The sequence below is a fragment of the Lissotriton vulgaris genome, chromosome 1_1 (genome assembly GCF_964263255.1).
Source record: "Lissotriton vulgaris chromosome 1_1, aLisVul1.2, whole genome shotgun sequence".
NCBI lineage: Eukaryota > Metazoa > Chordata > Amphibia > Caudata > Salamandridae > Lissotriton > Lissotriton vulgaris.
Window position 1 is genome coordinate 1,345,231,139 of NC_141685.1, and position 17,655 is coordinate 1,345,248,793.

At 46.2% G+C, this 17,655-nt stretch overlaps 1 protein-coding gene across 1 annotated transcript in view; it reads right to left on the minus strand.

Moving 5' to 3' along the window:
* KIF5A (kinesin family member 5A) overlaps positions 1-17,655 on the minus strand; it is a 660,796-nt gene that overhangs the window by 16,453 nt on the left and 626,688 nt on the right. The window contains exon 28 of the mRNA XM_086966580.1: positions 390-514. Within this exon, the coding sequence (XP_086822706.1) occupies positions 436-514 (79 nt within the window). The 3' untranslated portion in view covers positions 390-435. The remainder of the gene's footprint in view (positions 1-389; positions 515-17,655) is intronic.

Here is a 17,655-nt window from a genome sequence, read left to right on the forward strand (position 1 = left end):
ATTTGTAGTTCAGAAAACATTTAGCTGAACTTTTCAAACTTGCATTCAACTGAGCTCAAAACAGAGCGGCAATTGAATAATGTTAGACACTGTCAGGTGTCCAGTCGTCCGAATTCTAGCCCCTCCTTCATTCTGTTTACCTGGCCCCCCTTCTGTCAAGCAGTATGAATAAGCAAAAAGGAGACACATAGCTCTTATAAAGAAAAATAAATAGCACACTTCCAGTAAAAATAAACGATCCTGCTCTTTTCTATCTGGACAACAGGTTTACCAGTACATTTTATTGAATATACAAATGAACTGGACACTGTTCTAGTGCCTGTGAAAGTTTTCAGCACATGTTGCTCACACGTTTTCCTTATTTAATATTAAGGTTCATTTGAGGTTACCTGTAAGTAAGTGCAGAGAAAAGGGAGGTCTTCGGATGTTGTGTTATTAGCTGGCAGCCGCCTCTTGGTGGAGGGGGAAAATCTTTGATTGTTCATCAGCCTCACAGCTGCAGGGTAGGTCGCTTCTACAGATAAGTGAGAAAAATATAAAGTGGACCTCTGTAAGCAGCTGTGCTATATATTAGAGATTGTTGGCTGAAATCTACTGAGTGCTTGACAGAACCTTACATTATGACTGCCTGATAAAAATGTGCGTAAATAAATGCTAAAATAGTAGTACCCTACACAAGATACATGCAAACAATCAGGGGACACAATTCAAAACGCAAAAAGGAACTGCATAAGTCCTTTCAAAGCTGCAGACACATACAATTGAGAAGTTAGGTCTGGTGTATAATCGTATTCACTGCACCAAAGGGAGTCAGATGAAACTGATGAACGACCAATTCAACATGGGTATTCAACCAATGCTCCCATACACATGACACGGCCGTCACCCACCGGTTTAGAAGTTAAATGTTGACTGTGGAACTAGGCCTTCTGACTTGTAATCATAGTGTTAAACTCCGATGCACAAGGAAATCAAACCTGAGCTGCTGAATAAGTATTAATTCAAGATTTGGGGGGCGTGGTCTCGGCGCAGAGCGGAATGGCTGCCTGGTAAGGGAGCTCCTCACGCCAGATATTATATTAGTTAAATACCATCCTTCAAGCCCCCTCTGCGTGCTACAGAACCCCCTGGGGCGAAGACAGTGGCTTGGGGCACATAGCGGTGTGGTCATTGCCACCGTACCCACCGTGAAATTTCCATGCGGACCGGCCGAGAAAATGGCGCCGATCTGAGGATCGTCCGTCGCCGTTCCTTTTCCCCTAGTAGGTGTTCCCCAGATGTTGCATCGGGTAGTTCAGGGGGATGTTTTGTGGGAGGGGGTAGGGTCTGGTCTCGACCTAATTGGGAGGTTGGAGTGGGAGGTGGAGGGGGGGTGGAAGAAGGGGGTTGTGTATTGTTTTTTGTTCTTTTTTTTTGTTACGCATCTGCCATGGTACATACTGCTCCGCTTGGCGCAACGGCTGGGGAGAGAATGTTGCAATGTGCCTTAAACAACGTCCTTCTGAAACTGATCACAATTGATGTAAGACAGTCGCCAGCACTCAATGATGGGTGATAAGTGTAGAATGTAGACCTGGAATGTCCGTGGTCTCAACTCCCCAAAGAAAGTACGGCAGGTGATGGCGTACCTGAATCGGCATGCGATACATATAGCTCTACTGCAGGAAACGCACTTAACTAAACATACAGAACGTGGTGTTGCGGGTAGGTGGGCAAGTTTCAGGCTGACTTCGTCGTATTCCTCCTATGCGAGTGGGGTCATGATTTTGGTTAAGCTAGGGATGTCCTTTCAACCGATACATACGTTTGTGGATGAGGAGGGCAGATGTGCGATGGTGCATGGCAAGATGAGTGGCAAATTGATTAATATAATTAACATGTTTGGCCCGATCGTGGATGACCCAAACTGTTTTTCCAGTATGCTGCGAGATTGGCCGGAGGCTCCTATTCTATGGGGGGGAATTTGAACACATACCTGAACACTGAGATGGACAAATCTAGCCCTATCTCCCACCGCACCCCTAAAGTAGCTAGGAACATTGGTTGTGCCATGGAGGAGTTCAGACTGTGTGATATTTGGCGTGTGTGGAATCCGCAGGTGAGAGAGGGTACGCACGCGACACCGTTGCATGGGAGCTGGTCGCGATTAGATTACTGGTTGCTTGGGGTGGAGACTATGGACTGGGTGGAGGATATAAGGAATTTGGCTTGGACACTGTCTGATCACAGCCCCATGCAATTGGACATGGTGATCCCGACAGCTGTACGTCGCCCCTTTACGTGGCGGCTGAGATCCGAGGCTCTGCTTGACTCGCTTTATGAGTCTGCAGTACGGGATGCAATTGAACAATATTTCACCCTTAACAAGAGCACTGTAGATGAGGCTTTAACACTCTGGGAGGCCTTTAAGGTCACGATCCGATGGGTATGCATTAGCACCTCGGCGAGCATACCGAGGGATTTGAGGACACAGTTACAAAACACTGAGGATAAGCTACGTGAGTTGGAACGCGCGTACACCGAGGCACCTGAGGAGAGGAAATTAGCACGCATACAGGAATTGCTGAAGGATTACAAGGAGTTGGCTGATACAGAGGTCAAATATTTATCGCGTAGGCACACCGCCCGTCGCTATGGGGAGGGAGGATGGCCGGGTTGCACGTTGGTGTTTAAAATTAAGGAGCATCTAGAGCAGACGCACATAGATAGAATTACAGATGACAACGGTAGACAATATAATCACTCAGATACCATTGTGGAACAGTTTCGGGGTTTTTACACTGATTTATATACATCACGAGGGGCTGCCTCGGAGACCGAATTCGAGTCCTATCTAGAGGATGTGGCGTGTGCCTGACTATCGGATGCGCATAGGGAGTACTTGTGTGTGCCTATAGATGAGCAGGATGTTAAAACAGCAATCTCGGCGTTATCAAATGGTACAGCGCCTGGACCTGATGGTCTCACAGTAGAGTTTTATAAGAAATATGCCGATCTTCTTGCGCCGCATCTCTTGGAGATGTACGCAGAAGCACATGACTCAGGGAAATTACCACCGTCCCTCAGACAGGCATTGATAATCACACTGCTTAAAAAAGACGAGCCGCCAGCCAGGTGTGACTCTTATCGCCCACTATCGCTGATCAATATTGACACCAAGATACTGGCTAAGATTTTGGCGATCAGGCTACAACCCCTGATGCAAAGCCTGGTTCTGCCCGATCAATCGGGCTTTATACCCGAGAGATCCACCTCGCATAATTTACGAACCGTTTTCTCCATGTTCCATGTGCTTGAACCAACAATGCCAGCGGCGGCTGTATTGCTGGATGCTGCTAAAGCGTTTAACTCGGTGGAATGGTCGTATATGTATTACGTCTTACGCCGCATGGGGTTCCCGCCTTTGTTTTTACAGTGGATAGCGGTACTTTATACGGAACCGACAGCTAGAGTGCGTGTTTGGGGACTGACCACTGAACCATTTGCCATAGAGAGGGGCACACGTCAAGGGTGCCCTCTCTCACCGATTCTGTTTGCAATAGTATTGGAACCCTTGGCTTGTGTCATTCGTCAGCGACACACGGTGACAGCGCTCAACTTCAATTATCGACCAGTCGCCATTTCGCTTTACTCAGACGACATGGTACTATTTGTGCGTGACCCCTCCAGGTATCTTGCGCAACTCCTCCGGGAGTACGTTCGTTTCGGCCACCTGTCTGGTCTTTGTATTAATTGTGATAAGTCTCTTATTATCCCGCTGACAACTGCCACGGTGCAGCCAGATTTGGAGTTCCCACTTGTGTGGTCAACGGACCCAGTGAAATACCTTGGTGTCTGGGTTCATCGAGATCCGAATACGTTAGTCATGGAGAATTTCAGGAGGGCGTACACAAAGTTGGAGAGTCAGGTGGATGCGTGGATTTCATTGCCAGTATCCCTGGCAGATCGCATTGCGCTTATCAAAATGATAGTACTACCGCGGTTCCTTTACCTTTTTCTTAATATCCCAGTGACACTGACATTTGGATTCTTCAAAAATCTCTGTGGGCAGCTACTCCCACTAGTGTGGGGAGGCAAGCATGCATGTGTCAAATGGTCGGTCCTTACTGAGAGGTATGAGAGAGGTGGGTTCAGGGCACCAGACTTTTATGCATATTATTTGAGCGCTCAAGCCCAATATGTGTTCTATTGGTATAGGTCACATGCGTATACTCCTCACGTTGCAGTGGAAGAAGGAGATGCGGTACCGGTCCCGTTACACAGCGTAGTCACCCACAGGGCGCGCAGCATTCCGAGAATAGAAATAAACTCAGTGGATGCCACTATTTCCGCCTGGCAGAAGATAGGGTAACTAGCGCGGAAGTTACCGCTATAAGCGCCACACATGTTCCTGAAACATCATGCTGCCATGTCAGTAACACATGAAGCACCTTCCATGCGGCTGCTTCATGAAGCCGGCCTCCAGCGCATGCTTGATATTTATCCGGATGGCTTTTTTGTCACACATGCCGATTTACAGTATATCAGTAACCAGTCATTGCTATTCAGGTTTGCAATGCATCGCTTGCAACAGTCGGTCAGGGTGCATTACACCACTTATCCATGCGAGCTCCCCACTCTTTTGTCTCTGCAGTATGCAATTACCACACCGACTAACAAGCAGCTAATTTCCAAGCTCTATAAGATGATTAAAGATGAAAGTGTGAGTGCATCTGATGAGAGCTGGGAAAGATGGAATGAGTGTTTACCTGACCCGATCTCAGAAGCGGATTTGAAATATGTATGTGGCTTAACAGGGACTATCAACATGAATGGGAACTTGTGAATAATACACTTTAAATACATACATCAAGTGTATTATACTCCTGCACAATTGCACAGATATGGCCAGCGTGCATCCGATCATTGCGTGCGTTGTGGGCAAGGGAACGCAGATTTTATGCATTTGTTGTGGGGATGTCAGGGCGTATTTACGTTTTGGAAAACGGTGGTGGATTATTTAAAGGAGATGGTGGGTGTGGAGCTTCAGTATACCCTGCTCATATGTCTGCTATGTTGTGTGCCTCAAATCAAGGGTGTAAGTGGCAAGTTTGTGCGACTGGCTTTATTACTGGCGGCACGGAGAGTGGCGATCTCATGGGGGGTAGGCGCAGACCAAAAATTGATCTGTGGATTAAGGACTTGGTGTACTGCAGAGATAATTTGGAAATCTATGCGGAGGAGCTGCCGACGACCTAGAAGCCTAGAGAAATTTGGGGACCACTGCGGACTTACTTGCTAGCTAAAAGTGATTGATGTTGTTCTAGAAGAGGGATCGGTGGGGAGAGTCATACAGTGAGCACAGAATTAAGCATTGTTGAGTTACAATTGTACAACTCAAGCTTGTACCATACCAAAGATGTGTATGTGTGTTTGTTGCTTTTAATTTTCTTTACATTGCTTTTGTAGTTGTTTTGTTGGAAGGGATTCAATTTATACTGGACTTTGAAATCTGGTAGACATTTTATCAACTGGGTCCTGCAATATTGCTGAAGAATTATTGTGAATTCCTTTGTTTCTGTTTTTTCCTTTTGGTTGCTGATTGTTCCTTTTGTCTTTTGCTATAATAAAACTTTAATATAAAAAATATAATTAAAATAGAAAGTATTAATTCAAGATTTATTTTCAGTACAAGGAGACCCTGTCGGCAGTGGTGCACTTCTCAATGGCCACAGAGAACTCTTGCCACATGGAATGGTCCATGCACCTTGCAACAATAGATTCCGAATCAATACACTTTACAGCTAAAGCAGGAGACCAGGACAAACGAAACAAAGACATAATTACACTGTCAAACCAAGATACACCACCTAGCTTCCTGAACTGTCGACATTGTAGTATCCTAGGCAAATCCCTTTGTTGCACTGCCTTCAGTTACTGTAGTTCTCCATCATAAGCATTTAATTGAATTCACAAATGTTCCTCTCGCCTCCAGATGGAACATGGTGGACAGAAAAGTATACATCAGTGAGTGCATTGCCCATTTGAACGCATAAACATGAGTTGGCTAAACAAAAAATCATTACCTCCTCACCAATCTTCCTCGCCACAGTAATCAGGGAATAAGAAATAGGTCCTCCCAACAACATTTCAAGCTTAAGCAAGACAGTGTTGTTGTTCCCATCCCTCCCCTGAGCTGGCTGACCTCCTTTTCCCTTTGAACTGCGTTCAAATGGAAGCTTCATCCTTTCCTCTGCCTCTTTTTTGGTTCTGCACTAGATCACCTTTAAGCAGGTTTTCAGCTAAGTGTATTTGTTCAATGAATGGGGTGAGGCTTTGCTTTAGCAAGCTCATGTTCCCCATGCACTTAATTAGACTGATTAAGGCAATAGAAACGTGCGGCATAGAGGATCTGCTATCCTGGGCTCATACACTTTGTAGCTTCAGATCCTGGTGTAGCAGATCACAAACTGAAGGCTTCTTGGGGGTTGTAACTTACTCAGGAATATGAACACTGGCTGTCTGGTCTTTTTGGAGGCCATGGGTGGTTCAGCAGGAGCCACGGCCTCGCTGCATTGAAGCCACTGACTTGAGCATTTGCCTCTTATAGAGGCGTGCGCTCAAGCAAGTCCTTTTGTAGCTGCTAAGCAACGAAGAGAAACACAAGGTTTCACCGGGCTATTTGCTTGGCAACTACAAAAGCAGGAAGTATCTGTTCTTGTGGTGTTGTCTTGAACAGCACGAAGGGACCAAGAGAGGAGATGAATACATTGAGAATGACAAACAAGTTACTTAGCTTAGGAAATGCCTTATCTGTTAGAGAATCTATCTAGCCACAGATTTCTTTCCTTAGGATTACCCCAATGGCATCAGACTGGTTCAGGAAAATTTTCATAAGTAGTACCCCTGTGTGCTGGTAAGTCACGTCATTCGGCTCCGCATGGCGGCGTCAGCACCGAAAGTGAAATGTGCTCTACCTATATAGGCACCACCCAAGCATGCTGACGTCGGTTTCTTTTTGCGACTTTTCACACCAGGAGTGCGACGCCATGAAGAACACTGACCACTGAAATGTTAAACTAGGGCCTCAAAGGGGAACAGCCCAGTCCCTAGGAATCCATTCCCAGAGCAGGGAGGATGGGTGGGTCAGCATGTAATCTGCCGTTAGATAGAGTCTCTACCAGATAAGGCATTACCGAAGGTAAGTAACTCGCTCATCTGATACAAACCTCTAGCCAAAGATTCCCTACCTAGAATAGATACACAAGCAATACCTCCTGGAAGTGGGACTGCAAAACAATTTCACACCAATAAGCCTTGCAGGACCAAATGAGCAAAGTGCACGTCCCGTAGTGCTTATTGAACGTGTGCAGAGAGGCCCACGCTGCTGCCTGGCAGATGTCCAGGACCAGTATTCTGCATGCTAACGCAGCGGTTGCATCCTTAGCTCCGGAAGAATGAGCATGCCACCCCTCAAGGAGCTGCTTCTTGGACAATGCATAGCAGATTTGATACCGAGCATGAGATGGTCCATTTCTGTACTGCCTTCCCTTTCTTGGCTCCAACATATCCCACAAACAGTTGGTTGTCCTCCTGGAACTCTTTTGTGCAGTCAAGGTAGAACGACCATGTTCTTTTTGGGTCCAGTCGGTGGAGTCGCTCCTCTTCTTTCGAGGGTTGCGGCAGAGCGAAAAAGGTGGACAGGGTGAGGGATTGGCCTACATGAAAGGGAGTGACCACCTTCGAAAGGAAGGAATCTCTTGTGTGAAGGGCCAGCTTGTCCGGGAAGATGTTGAGGTAGATGGCAAAGCCTGGAGCTCATTGACCCTCCAGGAAGATGTTATGGACACCAGAAAGGATGTTTTGATTATAAGGAGCCTGATAGGACAGCTGTGTAGCGGCTCGAAGGGAGCGCACATGAGAAAGTTAAGGACTACATTTTGGTCCCACTGAGGCATGATGAAGGGTGAAGGAGGGAATATGTGTTGGAGACATTTAAAAATCCTATGTACAATAGGGAATTTGAACCCGGATGGCTGATCTAGCAACCGCAGAATTGCAGAGATGGCAGAAAGATTGCTTTTAAGGTGCCCAATGCAGAGCTCTGCTAAGCAAGATAAAGAATAAACAGTAGTACCTAAGATAGGGGAACAGAAAGAGAATGAACCTGTTATCTGCACACCATGCCACAAACTTGCTCCAACAGCAGGCATATACCATCTTGGTGGAGGGACACCTGACAAAATGGCATTAAAGATTTGAAGCGGAAGGTCTAAAGCTGTCAAATGTTGCTGCTCAATCTCCATGCATGAAGGTGGAGTGTTGCAGTGAAGAACCCTCCCCGGTTGCCGTGAAAGAAGATCCTCCTGAAGGGGCAGACTGTTCGAAGGGCCTATGGCCATGCTCAGCAGATCGGGATACCAAACTCTCCTAGCCCAGTCCGGAGCACACAGATGTCTTGGGCCCAGTTGTTCCTGATCTTCTTTAGAACTCTGGGCAGGAGTGGTATGAGCGAAAAGGTGTATAGGAAGCTTGAGCTCCACTCAAGACAATAAGAGTCTCAGAGCGAGAGCTGCCCTGGAAGCTCCAATGTGCAAAACTGGTAACATTGAGTGTTCTTGGCAGTGGGGATCAGATCTAATGAAGGCTCTCCCCACTGCTAAAAGAGACCTTTCTCTCCCTCCGAATTGAGACACTTCATGATCCATTAGGCATCTTCTTCTGAGTTCATCCACCTTGGTGTTCAGGGAGCCCACTAGGTGTTGAACCACTAGGGATATGCCCTGCTGTTCCAGCCGTGTCCAGATACGCAGGGACTCTTGACAATGATCCCATCTCGCCCTGCATGTTGCGGTACCACATGGAGGTGGTGTTGTTTGTGAACACCTGCACTAGCCTTCCCTTGATGGAGGGTAGAAAGGCTTTTAATGCCAGCTGGATTAATCAGGGCTCCAATAGATTGATGTGGAGTCCGGATTCCACCAGAGCCTAGAGGCCTCTTATCTCCACCTCTTACAGATGGCCCCCCATCTCATGAGTGACACATCTGTCACTCCTGTCAGATCTGGTTGGAAAAGGGAAAGGATCTGCCGCAAACCAAATTACGGTTAGTTAACCACAACTGCAGACCCATTGCAGTACCCTCCGAGATCTGGACCATGTTGGAGACACTCCCTGATTCTGTGCCCACTGGAACTTCAGGTCCCACAGCAGAGTCTGCATATGTCAGTGGGCATGTGTCACATACAGGAGGCCATTAGGCCCACCAGCCACAGAGTCAGTCTCACCGAAACCCAGGATGGAGGCTGTAACATCTGTATCATAGCTGGAATAACCTAGACTTGCAGTTCGGGAGGCTAAGCCTGAAACTGCACCGTCTCCAGAACAGCTAGAAAGGGAGCATCTGAAAGGGAGTCTGGTGTGACTTCAGAAGATTGATAGTGAACCCCAGCGAGTGCAGGAGGTCTGCCGTAGTCTGGAGGTGGGAGATGACTGCCAGGGGCGAGCCAGTCTTCAACTTACAGTTGTTGACATAGGGGAAGAAAGGCAGATGAGCTGCGACCACCGCCATCACCTTTGTGAACAACTGAGGGGTGGCTGGTAAGGCCGAAAAGGGAGACAGCAAACTGAAAGTGCCCCTGGCACACTGTGAACCGCAGGTAACGCCTGTGGGCAGGCAGGTTGGGAATGTGGAAGTATGTGTTCTGCAAGTCCAATGCTACAATCCAGACTCCTGGGTCGAGGGCAGACAGAACTTGAGCAGTGTGAGCATTTTGAATTTCTATTTTTTCAGGTAGAAATTGAGAGGATGCTGGTCTAAGATAGGACATAACCCTCCGTACTTCTTGGGTGCCAGAAAGTAGTGGGAATAACAACTATAGGCTACTTCTGGCATCCGCACCCGCTCTATGGCTCCTTTAGCCAAGAAAGCTGCTACTTCTTGGTGGAATAAGGAGAGATTGCCCTCCGTCAGTGTGTTGCAAGTGGGTTGCATGGGTGGAGGTGTAGTCACGAAGGGGAGGGAGTAACCCCTTTGAACAATCTAGAGAGCCCAGGGGTCATATGTTAATGGCCTCCAGTGGTGCAGGTGATGGCGAATCCTGCCTCCCCCTGGATGTCCATGATGGTCGGAGGGAAAACTAAAGAGGCTTGGAGGCTGCGGCTGCAGCTAGTGGGGGAGTGGTGGACTGGCCAGATGTTTGGCTGGCTGACCCACGAGATCACTGGCTACCACATCCTTGGCCATGCAGAGGCTGGGCAGCCTGCACACAGTGGTGGGTGGGAGGGTAAGGACATGGCTGAAAGCCCCTTCAGTGGCCATGAAAGGAGCGAAAGGGAGGCTGGGGTTGACGAGGGGCCATGGAAAGGCCCAAGGACCTGGCAGTAGCTCTGCTGTCCTTGAAGCGATCTAACGCTGAGCCTGCCTTGTCTCAAAGAGACAGGAGCCATCAAAGAGGATGTCCATATGCGAAGCTTGGACACCCACTGAAAAGCCAGTTGTCCTCAGCTAGGCATAGCGCCATGAGGCCACCAATGAAGAAACCACTCCGCCTAGCAAATTGGTCATGTCCAGCCCACATCAAATTGTGAACTTAGCTACGTCCCTCCCAACAGTCATGGCTTGGGAGAGTATGGCCCAGCCTCGTCCTGGACCATGGGCAGCATCGTCGCAACCAAATCCCAAAGGGAAAGTGAGTAAAGGACAAAAAGGCATGCAGTGTTTACAGACCGCAATGCCAGGCTGGGGGCAGAAAACATTTTCTTACCCAAGGTGTCTAGCCTTTTAGATTACCTATCCAGGGGGGAGGTAAGGAATATGCCAGGATTTATTTGGGAAGTGTTTATTTATTTTTTTAATTTATTTTAGCAGTTTTATATAGCATAAGGCTGGACCCGAGGGTATCCGAGTGCTTCACAGCAAGTAACTTATGTGCAAATGGGAAGTACAGAGAATATAGAGGAACAAGGGAAATCAAACCGCCGCTTTGGTAGCATGGGGGGGTGGCGGTCAAACTAGCCTTACATGCACATATAAGTAGCAAATGTTACCTGAACATATAAACAACGATACAATATACGTTCCTTTACAGAGACATAGAACAATTGTCACTGTATAAAAAAAAACACTCCCAAAAACGTCTGAGCATATTATAGTTCTGTCATAATACATAGAAGAATAAATGCAGAGTGTCTTTTGAGGTGACTTAGGGCCAGATGTAGGTCGGTCGGTAACGGCCGAAAATCGGTATTTTCGGCCGTTACCGACCGGTATACATGATTTGACATGTAGGTGCTCAATTTTACAGAATCGGTAACTTTACGGAATCGGTAAAGTTACCGATTCTGTAAAATACCGAATCGGTATTTTTACCGATTCGGTAAATCTCCGATGTAGGTGGGACTCTTCTGAGTCCCAAATGCCCTACAAAATCGGTATTTTACCACACAATCCTATTGTGTGGTAAAATACCGATTTCAGGTGTGCATGCACATGTGTGCATGCACACCTAGCCATGTGACAGACAGACATGCCCTTAGGGCATGTCTGTGTGCCACATGGCGCAAATGCCTATTTGTGGGGTGCCAGAGGGTGTCAAAGTGACACCCCCTGCACCCTTGCAAAAATCGGTATTTACCGATTCTGTAAATACAGAATCGGTATTTCCCATTGATTCCTATGGGCTTTGAAGCCCATAGGAATCAATGGGAAATACCGATTCTGTATTTACAGAATCGGTAAATACCGAATGTGACAGATTCGGTATTTCCACATCTGGAAATACCTACATGCCAACCACATTGATTTACCGATTTTCAATTACCGAATCGGTAAAATTCGGTAATTGAAAATCGGTAAATCAATGTTACCTACATCGGGCCCTTAGTTATGTAAAATGATAATCCACATTCCTTGGGTCGAGTATCCAAAGAGTTTTCTTGTTCAAATAATTTGGGTCTCTAAAATGTTTTCTAGATCCGAATCAGTGACATTGGTCACCTAGTTAAAGTTAAGAGTGCCTGTTAATGTACTTCCTTAGCTCTTATCTGCTCGCTTGAGAATGATCAAGGAAGGGGACTTTAAGCAGGTTTTTTAATTTTGGAAACAAGGGGATGACTCTGATGTGCGGGGGGATAGAGTTCCAGACTTTGGGGGCGTTTCCAGCAAATGATCTGGTCGCCGTTTTTTGTTTGCGAGTTTTCAGCAGGATGAGTAGTAGGGTGTTGGAGCTCCTGAGGTTCCTGGACTGGCTGGCCCTTTTGAGTTTGGTGGCTAGGTATTACGGTTTACCTGTGTGGAGGGCTTTGTGCATGAGGCAGGCAGTTCTGAAGCTGGCTCGTAACTCAATTGGAGCCACTTAAGTTCTCAGATTGCAGGGGAGATGTGATCGAATTTCTTAGTTCCAGTGACCATTATGACTGCTGCATTGAAGGTTGTTTTCAGGGGGGCGAGGTAGGATTTTGCAGTGCCAGTCAGGGATGCAATCCCGTAGTCGATTCTGGAGAGCACCAGTGCTTGGGTGGCTTGTTGAAGGTCCTTGGGTGGGAGGAAGGGTTTTATTTTGTACAGTAGTTTCAAATTGAGAAAGGTGCTTTTAGCGGATCTTGTAATGTGTATTTACATGTCCAGTTTCGGGTCTAGGGTGATACCAAGAAATTTTACAGAATCCGCCAGTGTGATGTTGCCATTGAGGGCATCGATAGCTTTGAGCCATTCTGCAATTTGGGGGGTTTCGTCTTTGTTGGAGATGAGGAGTATTTCCGTTTTCTCTTGATTGAGTTTCAGGTGATTACTTGAGAGCCAATGTTGCACCTCTCTGAGAGTGGCTTTGAGTCTTTGGAGGTCCTCAATGGAGGTGATTTCTAGATATAACTGTGTGTCATCAGCATATAGGTGGAAAGGATGTTGGATTTCCTGAGTAGAGAGGTGAGGGGTTCAATGTAAATGTTGAAGAGCTGAGGGGAGAGCACTGACCCTTGTGGAACACCCCTAGTAATGGGGTGGAGGTCGGATTCGAAATTTACATTTTTTATCCTTTGTGAGCGGTTGTGGAGAAAGGAGGAGATCCAAAGGAGGACAGTCTCTTCAAGACCAGCCCTTTCTTGTAGAACCTGAAGGAGAAGCTTGTGGTCGACTGTATTGAATGCAGCCTATATATCCAGGAGGATGAGAAGGCAGAATTGGTCCGAGTCAAGTGACTTGTGTAGATCATCTATGACATTGAGGATTGCGGTTTCGGTGCTGCAGCCTTTTCTGAAGCCCGATTGATGGGGATATAGAAGGTTGATGTTATCCAAATGTTGGGTCAGTTGAGGAAGCACACATCTTTCCATGATTTTGGACAAAAGAGGTAAGTTCGAGACAGGTCTAAAGTTATTTAGATCCTCAGTATCTAGTCCTGGCTTTTTCAGCAGAGGTGTGACTTGTGCTTGTCCGACTGCGGAGCCAGGCTTAGAGTGATGACACTCCCTCGTCTCGTCGGATGACTTTGACGGACGAGGTGAAGTCAAAAATGTGTTTGACTTCTCACTCTTCTTCTTGAGGGGCTTACTAGAGTGGAACAACTTCGACAAAGATCGATGGCTCCACGAGGGATCCTGGCACCTATCACTCAACTTGGATAAAGACCTTTGTGGTGTCCAAAAATTGCATGGCATGGAGCTTGAGGGATCGCTTCCTCATCAGTGCAGCTCTTGGCTTTGTGGTCGAGCTCAAGACACCAGAGACAGACAAGGTGTGGGTCCGTCACTGACATTTGCCGGTGACATGCATGGCAGGGCTTGAATCTAGCCTTCCTCATTACATCCCAAAGTCAAAAAAGAAGAATCAAAAAATGACTAGGGGTAGCTCTCTCTGGATCTGCACTCACTTGGGCGGAGAGAAAAGAACTGATGTCAGTGTGGTGACTATATAGGCAGTGTGCACAACATTTTTGGCTCGGATGACGCCGATGACATCATGTGGAGCCGAATGACATAACCTACCAGCGCAAAGGGGTACTGCTCCCAAAACAAATTCCAGATTCAGTTTGATGCCTGCGGATAATGCTAAGGTAAGGAGTCTGTGGCTAGAAGTCTCTATCTACCCATTCTTATATAGCCTGCTTTTTTTCAAATACATTGCCATCATGCAGTCTGCTAATAACCAAGTTATTTATGGCTGGACAAAACACCAAACTAGTTGGTCTCATTTCCAACATGCCCAGTTGTTAAGACTGTTCTGTGGACACCTACTCCCCTATACTGGCAGATCCTCCATGTGGGTGCTACTATCTTGCATTGTAGAAACCAATATGGCTGAAGAGTGCTTTGAAGACGTTTTCAAAAGGGGACTACAGGTAACACGACCCTGGTACCACTGGGCACAGGGATTCTCAGCCACCTAGCATAGGAATTTCTTGTCATCTCAGTCTCCTGAATTCTGGCACCACTAGCTCCCCAGACGCTCTTGCAGTGGCCTTGTGTGAAGTTTGACATTCAGAGCTATGAGCTGCAGGAAGCCATAGAGCCTAGCAGTGAGGAAGCTTGCATTAAGAGTTTGCTTGAATAAATTACATTTAAGGGAAATGGATGACTGCATTTAAGCCAAAATACATGAGCGTAAGTGCTTTGCATCAAGAATCGTACCCAGCTATTGACTGGACTGGTGTAAATCTTATTTTTTCATAACTTAATTTAGTCCTAGTCAATTAGTCTTGTACATAAGAACAGCACAAAATCACTTGGCATTTCAGAAATATTGCTGCCACTGCTACACACTTAGAGATTGCCTTGTTGGGTGACCTCATGCTAAACGACAATATTTAGATTGGGAATTTTGGATTATCCATCTTGAGAAATGTTCTGGTTTTTTTTTAATCATAGGAACACACAAGTACACATCATGGCAATCTATGAACATCCAATACCCTTGTTAAATTTGTTATACAGTATTTGATGATAGTCTGTGTTTGATTATTTTTCTTGAAATGAGTTACCCATAATAGATGGCACATGTTTCCAAGCTGTAATGAACTTTTCTCTATTACATTCATTTTAGGAGTCATTGTGCCTCCTACCTGGAGGAAAGTACCACTTCTTGACATGGTCACCCCCACGTTTTGCTCATTGGTACTTATGCTTTTGTTTGGAAGAGCACTGGATACCTGCTAACCAGACCTCAGTGAAAGTGCTCTTCTCTAAAAGGATACAAATGTTAATTGTAATCTAATTGACAAGAACTTTAGTACCCTTGTAAGACCCTGGTAAATGGTACCCCTGGTAACTAAGGCATGGTTACTAAAGAGGGTCTCTAAGGGCTGGAGCTTGTATTATGCCATGCAAAGGGACCCACACACAAACTGCATGCAGACTGCCATTGCAGGATGCGTGAAATGGTGCAATTCATTTTGAAAACACAACATTACCCACTCATTTTTTTTTGTTTACATTTGTTTATTGGGATTTTGCATTTCATTATATCAATGCACATCATTTCATTATTAAATACATTAACAGATATCTATAATCAGTCGAGAGATCACTGTAGAAAAAAACAAATTCATCCCTTATTGCATATTCTGACATTTCAGACATGGTACAGTAAACATTCTAGGTGTTATCCCTGTGCCTAACATCTGATTTTGTATTAGTATATTTACTAGCCCTCTGCTGAGTACAGCATCTGCAGTGGAGGATTACTATGTGTTCCTTTTGTGTTCCGTTTTTGTGAACTCTCGCATGGCGTTTGGTGAATGTGTTCCCATTTAAATGCCATCGGTTTCAGAACCATCGATGTAGGGGTAAAACTATTAACCTTGGGGGTGAACTGGGGAAGCTGTTGTGGAGCTACCAAAGTGATATGTTTATTTGCTTGGTCGTGGTTGCAGTATATGTTATGTAAAGTGTGGGGAGGGGCCGTGAAGGGGTTGGCCTGACATAGTAGAATGGAGTGTCCTATGCCGTCCTATAACATTTACCGCCCTAGGCGTCTGGGTTTGGTCTTATATTATCTTCCGTCAGTCTCCAGGGTGTCAAAGGCGAAGTCTGTGATTGGGAGGCTACCTGTGATGCCGATTGTGTTGTTTCGTGAGTAAATCAGTGCATTAATTGTGCCCACTCCAGAGATAAGGGGTGCTTCTGTATTCCCCTCACTTCCACATCCCTTAGTCCCTCTTCCTCCGCTGTGCCACATTTCTTCATGGCCCCTATCCAGGCTGCCTCAGGGGGTGAATGGCTATACCCCTTTTTGCTAAGAGAATGGCTAAGGAGGCGAAGCGGCAATGTACCTTCTCGGTTTTCCGACTTCAGAAGATTCTGAGGGCACTGGCTTCCCATGATTACATGGTCGTCGTCTCACGAAGTGTTTGGTGTATTCTGTCCCTGTATTGCTGAACAGTGGGGCAGTCCCAGAACATATGTTTGAAGCCCACCTCAGGAGTCTGGCATCAGGGGCAGGCAAAATGTGAGTCCCGTTAAAAACGGTGGAGACGATGTGGGGTTAGGTGTGCCCTATGTAGAAAATTGAATTGAATGTTCCTAAAACATGCATTTCTATGTGTGAATATCACAGAACATATACCATCACAAAGGGGAGACAAGAGGGGTGTCATGGGGCTCACGCCTGCCATTACTAACTCAAACAAACACAAAAAGTGGTATGATACCCTCAGAGAAACAGCAAATCAGCAGGTTAGTCCCAGAGACCCAATAACTTTTCTGTGTGCTGCTAGTTGTTTGTTACCTAAATTCAAGGCAACTCCCAGAATTGGACGAGGATGGCTCACTCACGTAATGTGACATGCCACCTCCTCCCACCCTGGTAAGATGTTACTACCAGGGCTGACTCGACCTTAAAATGGAGCTATTCTGAAGGGAGTTGTTAGATATTTCTTCTCTCAGGACAAAGAATTAGGTCCAGTTTATGACTTTAAAAAAACGTGATAATCCACTAAAGTATCCTTCAATTTGGTGGTATCCCTTGTTGATTAAAAGATTACCAAGGGGTAAATACAGGAGGCATACTTAGGTGTAATGACCTGTATGCGTCACTGTACAAATAATTATGCCAACATGTTTCTGCCTCTAATCAGTCGTGGGGCTAAGGCATTCATCAGGGCTGTGTCTTTGCTCCCTACACTGCAATTAGTAAGTGCTGGGTGGGCTTAGATATAAACAGAGGACCTACCTCTTAACTGGTATCATAATTAGTGATAACCTAGAACTATTTAACTAGGTGCTGCCTGGTCTGTTCGGGGTGGATCTCTCCTGTGGTCACACTTTCATCAAGGTCAAGAACCCACTTGTCAACTAACTTGCCCCATCGAACAGCGGTCTAGTGCAGTCTCAGAACACCAATCAAAGTTTGACAGCAATTATAAACAGTAAGAAAACTCAGTGTCTTTTAGGCATTACATAGAAAGGGAGCACCCCCACCTACACCCAACTTGAAGCCTAGTGCTGTGCAGAAAATGGTCCCTAAAACCTTTGATTTAGGTTTGCCAGCCCATCAGGGCCTTCTTAGATGCAAGAACAAAAGTCAACTATGGACCCACCTCCTCGTCCGATAAAGGTGGGGCTGAACTCCTTCAGGGGGTCGAATTCCTCACTGGCAAAAGCCAATCTGTTGCCTATTAAACACTTATTAATTTCTTACCCGTGCATGTCGTGGGTGAAATATGTTTGCCCCCGTCATTGGAG